At 34.1% G+C, this 20,085-nt stretch overlaps 2 protein-coding genes across 12 annotated transcripts in view; one reads left to right on the forward strand and one right to left on the reverse strand.

Annotated features, from left to right (window-relative positions):
• Nucleotides 1-55: 55 nt before the first annotated feature.
• On the reverse strand, nt 56-6,086 carry LOC113492611 (parafibromin). Its single transcript, XM_026870151.1, has 12 exons — nt 5,725-6,086; nt 5,538-5,643; nt 5,343-5,462; nt 5,104-5,249; nt 3,341-3,566; nt 2,697-2,868; nt 2,485-2,616; nt 2,005-2,179; nt 1,591-1,705; nt 1,289-1,430; nt 980-1,121; nt 56-706 (listed from the first exon to the last, which is right to left on the reverse strand). The coding sequence occupies exons 1-12, from the start codon at nt 5,853-5,855 to the stop codon at nt 670-672; spliced, it is 1,644 nt and encodes a 547-aa protein (XP_026725952.1). The 5' UTR covers nt 5,856-6,086; the 3' UTR covers nt 56-669.
• Nucleotides 6,087-6,479: 393 nt separating this feature from the next.
• LOC113492608 (guanine nucleotide-releasing factor 2) overlaps nt 6,480-20,085 on the forward strand; it is a 30,024-nt gene continuing 16,418 nt past the window's right edge. For 6 of the 11 annotated variants that reach the window (XM_026870134.1, XM_026870138.1, XM_026870140.1 and 3 more), the window contains exon 1: nt 14,906-17,390. In XM_026870134.1, the coding sequence (XP_026725935.1) occupies nt 16,742-17,390 (649 nt within the window). In that variant the 5' untranslated portion in view covers nt 14,906-16,741. Of the gene's footprint in view, nt 6,673-14,904; nt 17,391-19,094; nt 19,568-20,085 lie in introns of those variants that run through there. The other 5 variants (XM_026870136.1, XM_026870135.1, XM_026870143.1 and 2 more) reach the window with 4 other exon arrangements.

The following is a 20,085-nucleotide window of genomic DNA, read 5'->3' on the forward strand; positions in this document are numbered from 1 at the left end:
ATACAGAGCTATTATTGTACAACTTATTTAGGAAAATAAATGAAAACAACAAAAATAATATTTAACAATATATTGTTGTAAACAAAGATCACAGATCTTTGAACAGTTCTATACCATTTAAAAATATTTTGGCGAAATGTAGTAAAAGATATACTCGCTACAAATCTAAGATCTAATCTAGGATACAGCCAAGGTACTATGAGAATACCAAATAGTCACACCTACATAATAATAATTCGAGTGCAGCATAGACAAACGAAGACATAATTTTTGTATGACCAATAAAGTATGTGAAAAGGTATATTAGAACTTAGAGCTTATTCTTGACTGTAAATTCAAATATTTGCTTTTGATACACAATTATAGTAAATAAATAGTTTATCAATTGCACATAATAAATACTATGTGAGGTCATATTTGAAATAGTTGCTTATTTCTTACTTATCATAAATCAAAAGCTACATTACATAGAATATTACTAGTTGTGAAATAGGATTATTGTTAAACATGAACTAGGTATACCACTACAGGTATTATGTACTGAATAAATGTGCCAAAATATTTTTGAAATGATATGAATTGACTTAGATTCGCTTTGCCTTTGTAAAACATTCTTTTATTCACATGGCATTACATACTATTAGATATTTCTATATAGCTACAACGGACTTAGAACCTAAGGTGCGGTTTATTTTTCATCATGTGCCTGTAACAATGAAAGTGAACAATTAGTTTTAGATATTTTTTTGAGAATCATAGATTTTGCTCTTATTTTTATAGTAATAACATTTAACTTGTGTTAACATTTAACAATTTACCATAATCAGTAAAAAGAAACAAAATATTTACTTTCTTTAAAATTGATGTCTTCTCAACACTAATTGTTTGGGTACTTAAAAAAGGTAATCAATCTTGGTTTGTCTTTTAATATTAAATACATAAGCAGAGATATTTTTATGGTAAAAATGGCAAAACATACTTGTCAAGTGTCTCCCAAAATCCAAGTAATACAGCGCGATCAAGATGCCGCTTGGTGCGACTGAGATTGAGCACCGTCACGGCCCAGCGAGCCACATTGGCGTCCAACTTCATTTCATCGTACTTCAGGTGGAACGCGCAAACTAGAAAGTAACACATTACACTGGTTAATAACATACCTTATTGCATGGGAATACAGGTGACTATAATCAAGTATGGCAGTGTAAATTTCAACTTGCCACCGTGCCAAATGGATTCTAATACTTAAACAATTGACAGTTAATCTTATAAGAATCCAAACGAAACTTACTGTTAGCAAATATCTGAACTGGATTGCCATCCCACGGCCATCCTTTGAACTGCCAAGCTGGTCCTTGAACAAATACGGCGACAACACGATCCCATTCAGCCGCAGACAGTCTGCCTGGGTTATCCACAACGCGGTAAGGTACCTGAAGGAAGAAACAAGTATATAATGGTTAGTAAAAATATACAGTGGGACGAAGATAGCTAAACGAGAGCTAAAGAGAATAAAAATAGAGGAGAACTTTGCACCCAGCTCAGTTTTTGTTAGTTACTGGTTGGAAAATTAGATAAGTTTTCGAAACCTACTGTCATAGTAGTTGCATTGTTGGGTATGTCTCCGGTGGGCCCTTTCCTCCTTTGTAGAAGAACTTCATTCTCACGTACTGCGCCTTCAGCTTTCTTTTGTTCCACGGTAACGAATCTGAAGAGCGACGAAATTATATTATTTAATTTATTTAATATCACTGTAATTTTAGGTTTTATTGTTTTGTCTATAAGAGATAAATCCTAACTGAAGGGTTTTTGCTTATACCTTCAATGTTTTAGTTGGAAGAAGCAACGATTTCTGAAGGGCCTGTTCCAGGAACTAGGCAAACACAATAGAAAGTACCATGAATACTGTTATTTAGCAGTCTAATTGCTTGATGAAATGGTCTAATGGAATTTTAAGCTATTCTTATAGCCTACAACAGAATGTGAGATTTTAACGTTAAAACTTACTTGAGATCCTGCAGCGTGTCCTTGACATTGTACATGGACATCAGCGAGGTGGCGGCGGCGGGGATGATGATGATGGGCGTGCGCGAGGGCCGCTTGCCGCCCGGCGGGGGGCGCGCCGCCGCCGCCGGCAGCAGCTCGCGACGACCCGGAGTGCCCGCTGACATGCCGCCGTTCTCTACAAGTTGTCAATAATAAATATCACAATATAGAGAGAGATCAGAATTCTCAATATCAATATCAGAGTTTACAAAATTACATAGAAAAATTAGGATTAAAGGTGAAATAAGTCAGTTTATGATATATGAAGAATTCCGTGTGTATAAATTAACGTATCTTACAATTAACACACAAATCAGATGTTTCATGAAACGAAAACAGGCCTGGCTTAATTTTACATTCAAAGAAAAAAAAAATCTTTTTTTATTTTAATATCTGAGAGAAAACATTCCTAAACGCATTGTACCAGTAAAAAATACTTACGCGGCATCTGCCGTGGATGCGTTGGAGTTTGAGGTGCACGAGCAGCAGCAGACACGCTAGGGCCTTCAGTCACCGACTTCAATGTCATACCATGATATGTTCCCATAGTATCGATTTTAAAGCCCTCGGTTTCTGAAACAAGTTATAAGTCCAAGTTAATAAACATATTGATAAGAATATGGGGTCTGTATGCATATTGATAGGAATCATACCTTCTTTTTGTCTAATAAATCTTTCCTGGTCGTATCTGTTGTACTGTGTCTGCTGTGCCGGTAAGGCGGCTGGAGGTGGCATTACCACAGGTTGCGGCCGCGGCGCCCCGGGCCGACCCTCTTCCCGAGCTCTGATACTACCCAGCAGAGCTAAAATACTCTTTGCAAACATCTGAAATAATATTACATGTTGATCCACTACTATTTTACGAAGTTGCAAAAACTTGTTACAGCGTGATATTACAGGGAGTCTTGATATAGAGCTGCAGTATGCACTTTCAATTGCACCCAAGTGAGTCTTCAGTGTTATAAGGTACTTTCAATTATACTTTGACTCAATGTTCTGAGAAGTTATTGAAAATCCACGCTATTTTTTCGGAATTCCGCTAATCATGCGCAAGCAATTCAAGCGGTTTTCCATTGTGAGTTGAGTAGAATAGGTTTTCGGGAGAAACAAAAAAAGGGATTGAGCATGAAATGTATGTTGCAGTGATAAGTGATGACTTCCTTTGTGGAAACATAAAAACCAAAAAGATCAATCCAGTTTATACTTCAGCAACCATAAGTAATTGTATGTTTGAGACCAATAGTTGCTTTGGGTGTATTTTTTAAATTACGTATTGGTCGAATAAAGCTCTACTTACTTTCCCATTACTTTGTAATACTGTAGTTCTAGTACGCCATTGTCTTTCTCGGCTGATAATATCTTTAGTGAGATCTACATCATAGTCAAGAATTGCTCTGAAGTCAGATCCAACAACACCCAATGTGTCAGAATAGTCATTACTCTTGATTGTGGTCCTTTTCTTGGCTAGACGTTTGGCTTTAATGGCAGCAATCTTCTCCACTGACATAGCCTCCGATAAAGACCTTTTCAAAAATAAATTTAGCTTTAATACATTTCTATTGGTATGCTCAACTAAGGATTAACTCTTAAAAGAATAAAATAAAAATAATATGATACAATAAAACAATCATTTAAAATCATTATCATAATGGTTGAACCTTTTTTGCTTATTTATTAATTATCAAATGCTTAAATAATTCACAAAATCTAAAAAACTATAAGATCACACATTAAATACGTGTATTACCAAGATAGTGACACTACAGGATATAAGTAGGAAAACCTACATAAAGTATGATGGCACACAATTTAAATCTACAGCTTATTTAAACTATACTTTTTTCCATTAATCAAAACACGTGAACTTTTTCACATCATTAGAAAACTTACTCTATCCTATGCGATTATGCATTTAATACACAGTACATACTTATAGTTAAACCTATGTCTTTTCCTTCCATGTTCCATTTTACCCGCTTTCAATCCTTCTCTACATTGCAATAGTGCGCATTTCACTTTTAAATAGTGGACGATTATATAATTTATCAAATTCCTTTCATTTGGCATTAAGAGATCAATCTTTTTTCCATCCATAAACACCATACACAAAAATTTCTATTACATAAAATAATTTCTTTATATTCAAGATACAAACTACACTTTATTACCTGGATAGAATTATTAATACCTTCTATAGTAATTAAATTATAATTTTCTCTGAATGAAATGTAATATGATAAAACAAAATAATTTTTCATTGTTGAACAGAAAATTGAGATTCACAAATTCTTTTAAAATAGTTACAACAGTATTTACATGTATTAATTATTTAGCAGTGGAAGGGACACCATCGCTTTCCGTGTTACGAGGTTTCAAGGAATCTGTCTTTTTCAAATATTTTCAATATGTGCGCTAAACACCCTGTAAAATACAACCGCAATTTGTGCCTCATAATAGTAAAATTATGCATTGCTGCAATATGTGAGCCTTAAAAGTGTAATTTCCTTTTCCCAGCTTGCCACCGCTAGTATTTTTACGGCAATTTGCTGCTTTTAAACCATGTAATAGTTACATTACTTAAATACTTGCACAAGTTTCATGTTTAAAAATCAAAAACTCAAAATAGAACCTGTTTATAATAAAATTTACTTTTTTGGTAATGATTTTTATAAACTCACTATAAGATGAATTGCCCATAGAGCAGGAAAACTTCAAGGCTCATACTAAGTTTTGCAGAATATTGGTTAAGCTTGTGGTATGATGTCCCTTCCACCCTGTAAAACTAATTCATTAAGAATGATTTAAAGATGCATAGGATAAATATAGATTTCAGAGGATTTCAAGGACTTCAAGGGATTGGTTATACATGGCTTCTAATTAAGTTTTAAAAATGGTGGATTTATGGTAATGGTATTAAATTCATTCGCTCAATCATAATTTTACAAACCCATTAAAATTATATTATATTTTTATAGCTTGTATCACAACCACTTAGCAAACATAATTATTGGCTTTTAGTGACTTAATTGTGTAAAATTAATACTGGTTCCTGATTCTCACTTGATATTATCAACCGTCACCGAGGCTTCTTTTGGAGCATCAAGTCGGGCCGCAAGCTGTTCTCGTACTTTCTGGACATGAGTCTCTTCAATACGAGGTTTTTTGGCAGCAGATTCACCCCCATCATGGTCATGAGTACGCTTCACCTAAACAAACAAGTAATAATATAATTTATCTCAATAATAGCTTTTAATAGCTTTATTAATGAGCATAGTTTAAATGAACATTTTAAATCATACCTGTGTTGGAATTTCTAAAGGTGCGCTTTTATCAATAGATGCACAAGTAGCTGTTTCACCATTTAAATAAGCCAATAATTCTTTTCGATCTGGACGACGTACTGCTGGTATATTTGCAGCCTGTAACAAATTATTTGACTTAGGAGCTGTATTTTCATGTTGATGGAATTCTAATACACTGACATGTCTACTTACAGCTGCTTGTCTAACATAAACTGGATGAGTCAATTGTATGTTTTTGAGGATGAATAGAAGACATTCCAAAGTGTAATATTCCTTGTCATTGCCTTCCTTTCCGGAACTAAAAAAATAAATGATTGGAATATGAAACATGTTGTTTTAATATAATTTTTGATAATATTAATAATTTGATTATACTTACCCCCACATAAGGTAGTTAGTCTTGACATTTTTAGGCCAAGAAAATTCTCCAAATATAATTTGGTTGTCACGTTCAATTATTTCCTTTTTATTTACGTTGTATTGGCGAAGTAAACTCAGCGGGTCCGCCATGATTACCTACTTCAAGCACTGACTGAAGTTTCACTTGATCTTTTATGAGTTACGGATTAGAGAAGAGACGCACAGAATGATACAACAAAATGAATACTAAACGTATTGCAACTTTGAAGATCTAAAATACTGAACTAACGCGTTCATCTTCTATTTCACACACGAAATACACATCAACACACATTGTGACATTTTCCACCATTGTGTTTTCCACAGATAATTACTGACAATAGTGACAATAAACAACACATATCTGTTTATGGTAGAGGCTTGGTTTTTAGCGCTGAATAAGTTATTAATTTACTAATATCCATCCTTCAGTCCAAGAAAATGTGCCTTATTTAAAACTAATTTTGAGTTAAATTATTTAATGACAACGCAATTTTCTTAAATAGCTCAACTTGTTATTTCGTTAGTGCTTAAAGTACCTACAGAACGCTATCCTTGGAATATTGATTAAAATTATTGGTGCGACGATTCGTATACACTTTTTCACTAATAAGACTAAAATTAAATTCCAAAAGACCAAGTGTTGTTTGTTGTTTTTTTCAGTGGCGCCATCTAGGTGGCCACTTTTGCCTTATTTGAACACAAAGTTTCGGAAATACTAAGCTAGATGGCGCTAACTGCAACAAATTATAAATTGTTTTCTAAACATGGCTGCCGGTCGAGTCTAGTGATATTTTTGTGAATTCTTTCCCTAAATTATTAAAATTAAAATCCATAAAAAATCTTCCTTCCTCCTATTTAGAATGACATAGTGTTTTAAGTTCTAATAAAATGACTTCCACGCCAAAGACTGAGAAATGTGGACAAGGTAAGTTATGCGTAACATTACGATTTTTGTTCTGTCTGTATTATTTAAACTATTCTACTTTTTTGTTAATTTGCTACTCAAGCTGTAGTCTTATTTTTTCTCTAATCTTAGTTGTTTTGAAGTTGCATTGTCTTAGTTAATGTTTTAATTGATGTATGAAGCATAAAGGTAACTTGTTCTATTTTTTGTCTATAATTGCACGAAAAATACATTTTTGCGTATTGAATAATAATTCTATTTTTTAACTGGGAATAAGAACTTCTTTACACAATAAGCATACGCCACTCTCACGCCTTAAATGTTATTAAATAGCTTTATCTTATCATAGGTTACATTACAAAGCTCTCGAAAATAAAGTATATTTAATATGGTGTGAACGTTTGTAGGTATGGAGTGCATATAACATAAAAATAATAACTAATAAAGACCTAATGAATTAACCCAAATATCAGACTAGATAACTTCTGAAATAAAAGCGTTCAAATTACTTGTGTATCGTGATTTACTCGAAAGGTTATTGAACCGTATGATCATCTAAATAGCATCAATTGATTAACGCAGAGTGACACAAACCAACACCAAAGTGAAAAATCTTTTGCAACACAACAGTGTTGATTAACTTTTTCTTGTTTAATTTTGATTAATGTTGCAGAAAAAGTAGTTTCAAACAGGATTTTTTTCAATTCAATATTTTTGACCCTTAAACAATACTTACTATTATTGTATGCTGATTGTGACTACTTGCTAATAAGTATTGTTCAGATAAAAAAATATAATTGATGGTCTTAAGTACTGGAGTACAACAAAGTAATCTTATTTTTTTTAAATAAGTCTAAAGTTTAGCATTAAGTAATGACCTGGGCTCATATACTTAAAACAGGTGTATTATTGGAGTGTTTTCTTCTTTTATTAAACAAACATTATATTCATCAGTATTAACACTAATGCTCATAATAACCCACTATAAGAAAAGAGTTCCTTATTTTTTGACTCGACTTAATTGTTTTTAATATTTACACTGCAGGAAAACACTATAAAACTAGACACAAAATGTCGTTTAAATATAATAGTGGACATATTTTATTATTATCATATACTTGTACAAAAAAAAAATCAACCTCAATCATTAGTATCCGGGTAGAAGACCCTAATCATAAATATTCTTACAAAAATAACAAACTATTCATTTGTTCTTTTATAAGATTTGACCATCCAGATATCATTAATTTTCATGAAAAATTACCTTTAAACAGGGTCCGAATAATAAATTCACACTTAGCCTCTTTTTCTCTCTTTCTTTCTTTCCTCATTGTCACCTGCAAGGATAAATTACGAGATTTTTTATGTTACATTAATAACTATGTGATACATTTATTTAATTGCACGCACTGCGACAAGTTAACAATGATGAATAACAATTCATATAAATGATAATAGTCTTATCACAATCTTAACACAATGAAAATGCTTAACTTGTATCTTCTTACACTTTTCTGTTGCATGTAAGCTTTCTATTGATGTGTTTGTTTTTTCTTATCTTTGAGTCAAAAATGTTTTAAACTGCTAAAAATATTCATCTAATTATTAGTGCCTAATACTCTTACTATTTACTTATTTACTATTGACCCTCCAATAATATATATTACATGGAATTGGTATGCAGAAATGTATGACATACTTGTTCACTCATATACTACTCAATTTTATAAATGAAATACGTGAAGTTTTGCATGCATTACTACACCGCAACGTCTGACGCCTCTGTTTTATGGTTCCGTCACACATTTCGATGCTCTCATCAGATCGACTCATCAGGCAATTTGTCTAACTAGGCTCAGCTTTGTTTCCCACAGTATTGATATAATTTTGGCGCGTTGCTTCTGTTGTATTATGTTTCAATCTTATTGTAGACATTGGTGGACACCTACTCAGTTTGGATAACATGCTTATTTTTTCATCCAAAAAAAATCAAATACCAAAAGTTTATAACCATCAAGTTCTAAATTTAGAAAGTCTGGTAAGTGCTAGAATCTTCGTTTGGTCTGAAAACACAGTAAAATGTCTGATATAAAGCGCCCTAAAATTCGGAAAGCTTGAGACTAAACTCGTAACACCTCGATAAAAACTACTATCTACTAACTCGTAACACCTAGATAATAAAAAAAAAATTGGTCTCCCATTTTCATTAAATTAATTGACGAGAGAAGAAATACGTATCATCACGCATTCCATAATAATGATCATTTTTTTAGACTCCGTGAACACACCGACCAACTTGTAACACGTACAAATGTAATCAGAGCAAGGTTTATAATATAGATATACTTACTAGTTTTACTGTTACAGAATTCATTTCATAGATGTTATTGTGTCTGCCGGTTTGGATTTGCCTTTTTGTTTAAGATTACAGTTGGACTTCTAACTGTAACAAAGATCAATATACGAAATGATACATAACCAATGTTGCAAGCTCGAGCTAGTGTTGGCTCTCATCGACTAGGTACACTCATGTATTTCTGATAGGATTTGACGTCTTCTAATCCTTCGAATTTGGTTTTAAAATATGGCTGAATGCGCATGTACCAGTTTCTGTCTTGCAGTCACGGACGAGGTCTGGACGTGATCGCGGTCATACAACCTCGTTCCGCTCATATAATATCGACGTACTGCGACTGTTATTCTTGTAACCGTTTTAATTGAAGTGAATGATTTGGTTGTTAGTCTTTCACGGTTTATTAGGTGCGTCTTTTTGGCTGTATAATCTGAGTATTTAGCTGAGCAGGCAATGTTATTCAGATTAAAAGCCAAGTTCTCTTTTCATAAGATTATTAAATACTTTTGTAATTCAAACCGCGTCTTTTCTCTGACAATACTTCACGATTCTACCATCGCATATCATCAAAACCAATATACATAAGTAAGGAATAGACATCGCCATCAACGTTATTCACATAATATGTGACTGCACCTCACCTCGACAGTTACCCGAGCTATTTCATAATGCTCTTCTGAATATAGAGACCCGTTATATGGAACCCATTTGCACTTGCCACATGTTGCCTCGATTACAAAGCTATTCACATAACGTCTTCTATGCAAATGTTTGTTTTTTAAGTATGCCAATTTAATTCTCTCCGGAGATTCTTGATTGATGTTGATGGCTGTTCTCACATACTATGGAGGATGGACTACGGCTAAGTCATTTTAGTCAGCAAAGTTTTATGTGTAAAGAATGTATGACTAAAATATTGTAGATGTTATCGTGGACTTTAGGATTACCCAACCACGATTTTAAACGGATAGAATGTTATAAATAGGCTTAAAGTAAGTTTTTTAAGACAGCATAGAGCTAGTGAAAAACGAGTTACGAACCTTAAAAAAATGCTAAATAAACCATAACAAGAAAAAATAAATTAAAGCCTGGTCTATCTTCACATAAGCGTAGTATTTTCAATAACCCTTGTTTATTTTTGTCAAGGGTTTAGGCGACAATTGTACTATACAGTACTATTCATTCGCTATCTAGGTCGCGTAATGTAAAGGAAACAAGAATATCTGTATGCTACTGGCACCTACATGTCGAAATGTTGTTAAAAATAATTGCAACAACTTCAATGAATAGGTGAACACGAATAATTTGATTTATCACTCCTGACATAGATAATTCATCTTTGGACTCATCATCTAAGATTACCAATGCTTATAGTGTTTCATACGTTGTTGCTAATTTTGCACAACGTTATTACTAATTATTGCGTGCTCGATTCCATAGTACTTTGCCTATTTCATTATTATTCATTTAACTGTGTATCATGCTTGTCAACAATAACGTGGCGTATCATTACGTTAAAAGTGCTAAAGAAAGACATACTTACGAATTGAGAACCTCCTTTTTGTAGTCGCTTGATAAAGTGATAATAATGCCATTTACAGTTGAAAATAAAGCAGGTACCTGCCTTGTATTTGAGTGTGAACATGAGAATAATTGCGTGTGAATTACAATACGCCTATTACATACACGGAATGTCAAATTGCTTTTGAAAGGTTTTTAACCTTCAAATTTCTGATGTGTATCATTTGGTAAAGTGTATCAAAGCATTTTTACCGAATTTCATATCTTGTTTATTAATTGCTTGTTCAATGTTAAAACTTAGCGCAGTATAACAACATCTCGTGACTCAGGCATAAGTAGTTGAAGTCCGATATTCCCATACCATGCGGAGTGGGTTGCTGCAGTCAATAGCTTTTCAATCTGTATAAAAAGGAGGCAAAAAATAAGGAAATATATATGGCGAATGCGTGAAACGACGAGAGGAAGAGATGAATGAAGAATAGCTCCTATTACACCGATCCGAACTCCCAAGGTCCGGGACAGGGAGAAGAAGTAACTATGGCTCTAAATCCCGGAAATAGATTTAGAAACTCGATTCCTGTGACATGCGGACGATAATACATGAGTTGGTTTAATGTAACGCATCCAGAGAGCAGAAATTTGAACACTATAATTGTGATGTTCAAACTTCTGCTCTCTATAATGGTTTAATGTAAAAAGAAAATTATGTACACATGGTTTAAGTATATTAGCTAAACTAGTCCAAAGTTCTGGGTACTTCTTGTAAAATACTTTGTACCATTACGTATTATCTTTTAGAACAGAATTTATCAAAATCAACAACTCTATGTCATCGACCTATGAGCAACGGTTCACACTCACTTAAGACGTGCTTTAGTCGAAGTAACTTTTTTGAAATTTACTATAATGCAATCCTCAATATATTGAATATGACCACGTAATAATTTAATGTTAACGCACGACGCCAGTATCTTACATTATCTTGAGTGTAATGATCATAATGCGATCTACCTAGAAGTATATGATCCCGTTAGCTAGGTATCACGATCGCGGCTAGTTTATTGGAAAGTGAGTTACACGGACCGTGGCCGGTGGCCGAGTACGCGTGCGCCCGTGCCAGCTGCTGTCGGAAGAAAACCCTAATCCGCCTGCTAAAGCATTCAATCCATTCGTCTAGAAATGTTTAACGTGTTTTCTTATTCGGTAATTACTTCATTTATTTTGAAACAAATTCTTATGCACCATAAAAATGGCAAAACATGAATTTTCTGGATAAATTTGATTGCCTTGTTGTTTCGGGATTTTGTTTTTATTTTATCACTTAAATTATCGTTGTAAATGATTATGCGAAAATTATCATTTTCTTTTTATATTATGACTTGGCGTTCTAATCTTTGTATTCATTGCGATTACGTGCTAAGTTCACCTAATTTTAGAGGGAAACGGAAAACTATCCCGTCATCTTTGTCGTACGGTCTATGAAGATGGGTGACTTCATAGGCTGTTTTTGGTAAGCAACGATATGGAGTTTCTTGCTCGTTCTTCTCCATAATACAGGGTGTAAGGAACACCGTACCACCAAAGTCGCATAATGACTTTAAAATAACGTGTTAATTAATATTAAAGAAGTCGCTACCGTCGGAGATTAATATTTATAGATTTAGTCATTTTTGAGCACGCAATGCATTGGTTACCGCGCGATCCTTACGCTCAGCGTACGTACTTACACGAACTGTAATGTGGTAGGAGGGCGACACTCGGCGACACGATCGAAACATTCGAAACGCGCGCGCATTTTATAAAAATGTTGTGATGTAACAAAAAACAATCACAAAAAAAATACCAATCAATTTACACTATTCTGACTTCAATCTGTGTCTTGTGTATTATTAAATCAAACCTACTCTTACCTTAATCTCGCTCACTTCTAACCAGATAAGGTTCGAAATGTCCGCCATCTACGTGCACACAAATTTTGGCGCGGCGAAAAATCTGCTGCTGAACCCAGGGCAAAAAGTACCGCGTCAAGTAAATCGTTAAAGTTCATCGCGAGACTTGCATTGCCACGTGCTTCGCCATAACACATTAGCATGTTGCCATTCTCCCGGGCGGTAAAATAACCTATCGAGCTACTAGGATCGTAATTTAAATAATACACACACAACACACGCACTTATATCACTTAACACAATAAAATTGTCTGCCTACACGATAATTAGTCCGCGAATTACCCGATTGCACATGCACATTCGATTAGCGTAAGGAACAAACTGAGTAAAAATAGGTACTATTTTGAAAAAAGCCGAACTTTCGGTTTTACCTTTGAGTAGTGTTGGCCCTAGGTACCTATGATTCTTTATCGATAAATTACATGAGGTCGAAGTGAATATCGTACAATTATTCTTGACAATAAAGTACTTAACTTAAACCTTTAAAATTGATTAATCACAAAATGTACTTTTGTGTAAGAACATAATTGTTTTATGTGACTGGAATAATTATTCAGCAGTTCGTAGGAAAAAAAATGATAAAAAATTTTAGGCAGGAATTTCATTAGTAGATGATGGATATTAGTAACAAAACAGAGTTTAATTTTAGAAAAAATAAATTATTGTTTATAACAACATGTTTTAGAACTACAGAATTCTAAACAATAACAAACTGTTAATAATAAAAGGTTTTAATAAATTTCGTAGTACGATAAGTTGATAAACGCTGAGAAAGTGATTTTTTATTTTATAACATGGAACCCGTGTAACAAAAATCGATGTACTATTTTATCCAGTGTCACAGGTACGTCACTCGCCGATACCGCTGTAGGTGTTTGTCGGCGCGCTGGCGGTGTCGACAAAGGCGGCTAGCGGTGCCTACAAAGCGCGCGGCTTTTTTTAAAGGAATAGTAGGCAGGATTACGAATAATGAGTGCGAGTGCGCGCGCAATAGTTGCGCTATCTCTTACGGTTGACGCTCATGTATTGGTTCGGTTTTGACGTCACTTGCGGTTAGATTTGCGAGAGAGCGATGACCGACGAGTACCTTTACGAATCAGCTGATCGGGAGCAGTTTTTAGTGTTTCATTTACATTGCCTTTTTTCGTGAAAACGGCTTAATAATTACTTTCGTTATGAAAATATTATTGAAATACGTAGGAAAAATGATTTTATGACACATAAAATTAAAAAAACGCGAAAAAAAAATGCAATTTTCATGAAAAGACCGATGAAAAATTCCAACGCAGGGGGGTCTGGAATCATGTCTAGAACTCAGGTCCCACGGAAAAGTCACGGTGTTCCTTACACCCTGTATATTACCTTCCGAACGAGCGGTAGCTTCAATAGGAGACTGACCGACAGACTGACACAGTTAGTTTTTAATATTGTTCATATATAATATAAATTGTTTTGACGTTCAAAAGTGCCATATCCCGGTCTAATTGAAATAAAGAATTTGACTTTGACTTTAATGTGGTATGTGGCTAAGTACTGTGCGCATCAAATTACATAGTTACAAAAAAGTACCCACTACAAAAAGTACACGAATTAATTTTATTGAAGCCAAATCTAAAATTCTCTCTCCATCGAAAAACTTTACGGGCGGATTATAGGTTAAATTGCAATGAATGGGCAGAAAATATAATTTTTTGGTTACGTTTCTGAGTTGTTGGCAGAGTGCCCTTCTCCTAGTCTGGTCATGAATCGGTTGCCCCTCGAAGCATTTTATTTAGGGCTACGCGTAATGTTGATGTTATCTTGCCAGATATCAAATGTTTTGTACTTGTCTTGACCTTCCAAACTCCCAAGGCATGCCTCATCCACCTGCTCTTCTTGTAGCTCTTGTTCTATCTATTATAAACGGAAGGAACCTATTGCCTTATCTTTATATTTTACGAATGACACTATGATAGGCAAGGAGACCATTGATTATATTTTTTTTGAGTATTGTGACATAAATAAGAAGAATTTTCGATTTCAGCCATGATCTCTACTTTAACGACGGCTATTTCCTATTTAATATTTTTTTACATACCCATACAGACACATATCCACGATGGCATGAGAAATTGTTTATTTGTTTGGGACATAATACAGCTACACATTTTAACTTAGTATGTATTAAACAATTAATAATTGTGAGATACTAAACACATCTTTGTCCAGTTAAATTATGTTAGAAAGATTAGGATTCTGAAAAAAGTCGTCTCTTCTGTTGTTATGGCTATTGTCATTAAATGTAGATTTATTCAAAAATATCAAAAAAACAACTTAATCCTTAACGAACAAGATACTTATAAATGTATTGTACTAGTAGTTATATAATTTTCAAGGAGAATGGCTGTCGAATATTTACTTTTAGAGTTATCGTATATTACAATTCATACTTAAATTATATCTTGATTACTTTTAAGCTTTTTATATTTGTCTTATATGTATCTTAGAATTGGTAGACGTTGTCTACTGTTTGATGAGAAACCACAAACATGTTAAAGATGGGATCGTCATTTTTTTCCTCATGATACATTTGTTTTTGGAACAAACAGGCCGCTAATTTATGCGGTTAATTTATAAGCTTTAAATCAAACTTTTATTTTACTAGCGTGATAATAAATTATCAGTTTTACTAGCCATCAGATTTCGGAGAGACTGTCAGTCTTGGTTTAGTAGGCATAGCTATAATTAATTTAATTATATAATATTCGAGAAAACGGCGGTTTCTACTGTCTGCATGATGTAAAGTTGTAAAACCTACTAGAGTATAACCAATTAATACTTTCTTTAGGTAACTCTTCATAATATTATTTGTGACTATTACAATACCTACTTACAATGTAATAAATATTACAATCACGATTTAATTGTAACCTGTTCGATTATGTATCTAATAGATTTATTGCAAATTCAAGCACATATCATTGCATCACTATATTTTGTCAATGCCCTACATTTATATGTGTATGTATACTCTGCGAATGTGAGACAGTAAGAAAAAAGATTACGGTTGTTATGCAATAAGCACGCATTAGCGTAGGAATAGTGTATGTTGTTAGGACAGGTGTGCAATGGTTAGACGTAGGAGATGTGCGGCGGTGGCTGCACTTTCACTCTCGCCGTTCGGACGGTGTGACAGCACCGGTCACAGGCTGGCAGTGGTGCCGCGCCGTCGTTCGCCGCCGCCGGCCGCGCTGCCTAGCTCCGCGACCGATCGCCACCCTGTGTCAATACTATGGTCCGCTGCGCATGAGCTCGCTTACTCGTTGCTCTGCTGAATATCGAGATCGTGTTGTGAAAAAGCGCACGGTTATTAATAGATTAGGTGTTTGTTCGGACGTGTGTTGTAACATGAATTGTGATGTGAGACAATAATATGGCTAAAATATCAAGATAAATAGTGAATCGGCAAAAAATTTAGTGAAAACAGCAATAAGTTCCCAAAATCATTCATTCGTTTTGTAGAGAAAGTATATAAATTCCGGTGTCATGTTTTCCCTTTAGAGTAAATGTTTACCGACTGTTATGATTCTGCAACTTTCTCAAAACACATGTGTGTTAAAAAGTGTTTAATCAGTAATCTGTGTAGAAATGACATAATAACATACACCATGGTTTTTAATTTGAACGTGTTATGAAATGTGGAAAGTTGAAATATGGATTCACCGTGTAAAATTGATTGTTTTATATCGTTCAAAGTGGTGAGTGGTGTCAAGGTTGACAGTGGACGCGCTGGACATCAGTCACTAAAAAACAGACGCGCGTGATTTTCATATTATGACGGCCGACACGATCTACATCGACGACGGCATATACTGTAAATAAGTAATGATCTAATTGTATCTCAAACGTATTTGCTATTTCGGTTTCTGACAACATATAAATACATTACTGATACATTACTACATACGCGTTATGCGGTGATAACGTCAAACATTGATTTCTTTAAAAATGGAAATCATTTAGCTCTACAGTAAAACATAACGGAGTACATTGCCCACTTTCTTAGATTTCTAGAGGGCCCTCCTTTTCACTCGGCACTAGCATCCGCTTCGTACCGATCAGCGGTTACTAAGGAAATATCCGCACTCTGTGACCCCAACTAGAAATGAACCAGTCTTTATAACCATTTCATTGGAAATACGAGCTTCACCTTATGTTTGATTTTTAATGGCAGCTGAGAGTATACTGTGGATTTTAAATATATGTATCATATAAAAATTTAACTAAAATGCCTCATTACGATGAAAGTTTTATTTATGACGACAACTTAAATCAGAGAAGAAATAAACGAAGCTATCACGTCTATAAAAATGGGTCAACTCCCTTGAGTTTAATGGAATCAACTGATATGTTACAAGCCCTTGAAGAAAGAGGATCATCAGTTATAAAACGAAATATAAAAAATATTAAGTATCGTACCAATCGGGAAAAGCCAGTGATACAAAATGGATTAAAAAATTGCAGTCAGACTAAATGCAAAACACCCGATATTATAGTTGACCACGATCCGAGGAATAGGGTGATCGACAAAAGAAAAATAACCGATTTAAAAAATAATAATGCCTATTTACTGACTCCTTGCAAAAGTTTTGACAACTTGACGTTGAAACCGACAAAAATAAACTACTTGTTTAGAGATAAAATAAGGTATGGCAGTAGCCTCCAAAACTTGGTGGATGAAGGACATTTGAAACATTTTGTTTCTCCGCTGGAATATCAGAACGTGTCAGGGTCACGCAAGGATGATTCCAGGAATTCTTATTCTATAGTTGATGCCCAAAACAGACCAGTGTATCGTCGAACATCGCGGAGTACACCTGCACCGGGACCTGGTGTATACCGTCAAATAAACAACGAAGGTGTTACTGGAAAAAGTGGTACGAATAATACTAATTAACATAATTACGCTTATTAATATACAAAACAACACCATTATAATCGAAATAATGCCCCATACAATGCTTAAGTATTTGCTTATTTAAATGGCAGTTATTAGGGCAAAAACAAAGCTAGCATTTAAGATAACGATTGTAGTAAATTCTTGTAAAAAATATTCCATAAGTTGATGCTGTACATGCTGTACATGGTAGGTACTGATGCATCCCATTCCAAGACATCCAAAATAATCTGTTGACAAATGCACTATTCAAAATAGATTTATGACACATACTAAAAATACTGAATCGGTGCAAGTGAATTAGCAACATTAAAATTAAGATACTCTGAAATTTAACTCGTTTAGTGCAATATTTTATGCGTGCCATGTACAAGATGTAGTGTACAGTTGACCAAAAACATTTGGTGAGTTTATTATAATACTAGCTGTTGCCCGCGACTTCGTCCCCGTGGGTAGAAGATATAAGTTATGATTTATACCTGCCCTGTTTTTTTTCACATTTTCCATTGTATCTTCGCTCCTATTAGTCGCAGCGTGATGGTTTATAGCCTAAAGCCTTCCTCGATGAATGGTTTATTCAACACAAAAAGAATTTTTCAATTTGGACCAGTAGTTCCTGAGATTAGCGCGTTCAAACAAACAAACAAACAAACTCTTCAGCTTTATATATTAGTATAGATAGATAAAATACTTAATAAGGGTACTATCATATCTAACTGGGTTCGTATTTATAAGGCCAAAAATCTTATGAGAATTTCCTACATAATATCAAAGTTACTCCTCTGACTATCTACACGTTGCTAAACGGAAGAGTTTGCGAAGCTTTCGATTTTTCTTCCTACTTTATATCTTTGCGCTTTATAAACAGGTAGAGCATCTAATGAAATGCCTGATCTTGTGTAATAAGACATAAGAGACGCGGGAACTGCACTATTGTGTCTATTGTTATCATAATGTTAAGGCCGTTGACAAAAAAGTTGACTAATGACTTAACAATGCTACTACGCTTCTCACATAGACATATTATCACTACTATACTTATAAATGTATTTTCTCAATGAGAATATTTTATTGTTTAAGGTTACATTAATTTTAAACTCAAAAGTAATGTCATACTGTTATTCATCGTTGGTTTCTATTAATAAAATGTAACTTTCGATATTAAATTAATTGTTTATTTCAAGTTTAGTAGGTTACGATTTTGAATGTCAAAACTCGCTTTTTTGCATATTGATTAAAAACACTTTCGCTTTTTTATCTTGTCTTGTAAGCTTATGATCGTGCTGTACGCGGGAGAAAAAAGAACGCAGGTTTATTTTGCAATACAAAGACCCTGATGACAATATTTTTAAATTTTATTGTAATGATAATTTATTTATTGTATTCATGGATTTTTCTTAACGGACGTTTAAAGGATCCTAAAACGGTTCCTGTTTTTTTAGTTGGCATGAACTCAAACGTAACTCAGTTATTATCTAAGCGAACTACTTACTATTGCGTTCGGATAACACACAATAAATGAAAGTTATGTTATTCCTGCTTTAGGAATGAAATAAAAATTTAACTATAAAAATATTTTTTGCATAAATTCTATCTATGACATTTTTCATGTTTTATTTGGGTCCCAGGGATGTTTTTTTTAACAAATAATATTACTTAAATCGTAATTTTCCTAGTTGATTATGTTATATTTTATAAACCATTGCAATTAGAACTATAGTTTTACAATTTTAATGAACAAGGACCAACATAAGGACAGCCGTATAATGTAGAAGTCGCATGCTAAGTAGGTAGTCCTCACACTGGTGCGTTTGTGTGTGTGTGTTTTTGATGTGTTATGTATGACGCATTCGGACTTGGGAAGCGAGTATGTACCGCGGCGTCCGTCTGTCGCGGTCGGTGTGAGTGCAGAGGTTCACTGGTTCAGTCGACGCCAGTCGTCACAGCGACTTTGGGCGCGTCCTCCTGTCGCCTTCGTGTGTATTTATAAACTAACGCGTCATCGGCATAGTAATTGATAAACTGATGTTTATTGTGACACCCTCTTTTATTGTGACCTCTGGTTATTTTAAATACTTATCAATTACCAATTTGCTACGATTGGATGGTGTGAAGACAGCTTCTACGTCATAAAGCAGCTACTTCATATTTGTTAAGGTATTGTTTATTACTCAACACTATATTTTGCGAATGTAGAAGCTTTATTTGTCCATCATGTAAAGAATTTAGTGCTACATAATACATATATTTTTTCCTGTATATTATACGGGGCTTACATGGTATTCGTACACCAGTGATAATTATTACACAAAGCCATATACATAATAAAGCTGTAGGATTTACCTGTTCCTCGTATGTGTGCAACTCAGATCTAAAGGTTGTCTGGTCTCTATAAATACGGATAATCGAACTTCAATATATTTTCACTAAATTTATACCACCCTTTACTGAATAATTATGGCAATGAATCAATGTTATAACAAATACATGAATTTGTTCTGTTTCCAGATGAAAAATGGGACGACAAAAAAACCCGAACTTTGTACTTAAATTTATCAGCATGAAATGAAATTTTGTGCAGGAAACAATAAATTAACATTGTCCATAGACTGTCTTTAAAGGGTTTATAAATTAATAAATAAGCTCAATATAAAATAGTTTCCTGGCATCTTACT

The sequence above is a fragment of the Trichoplusia ni genome, chromosome 4 (genome assembly GCF_003590095.1).
Source record: "Trichoplusia ni isolate ovarian cell line Hi5 chromosome 4, tn1, whole genome shotgun sequence".
Taxonomy (NCBI): domain Eukaryota; kingdom Metazoa; phylum Arthropoda; class Insecta; order Lepidoptera; family Noctuidae; genus Trichoplusia; species Trichoplusia ni.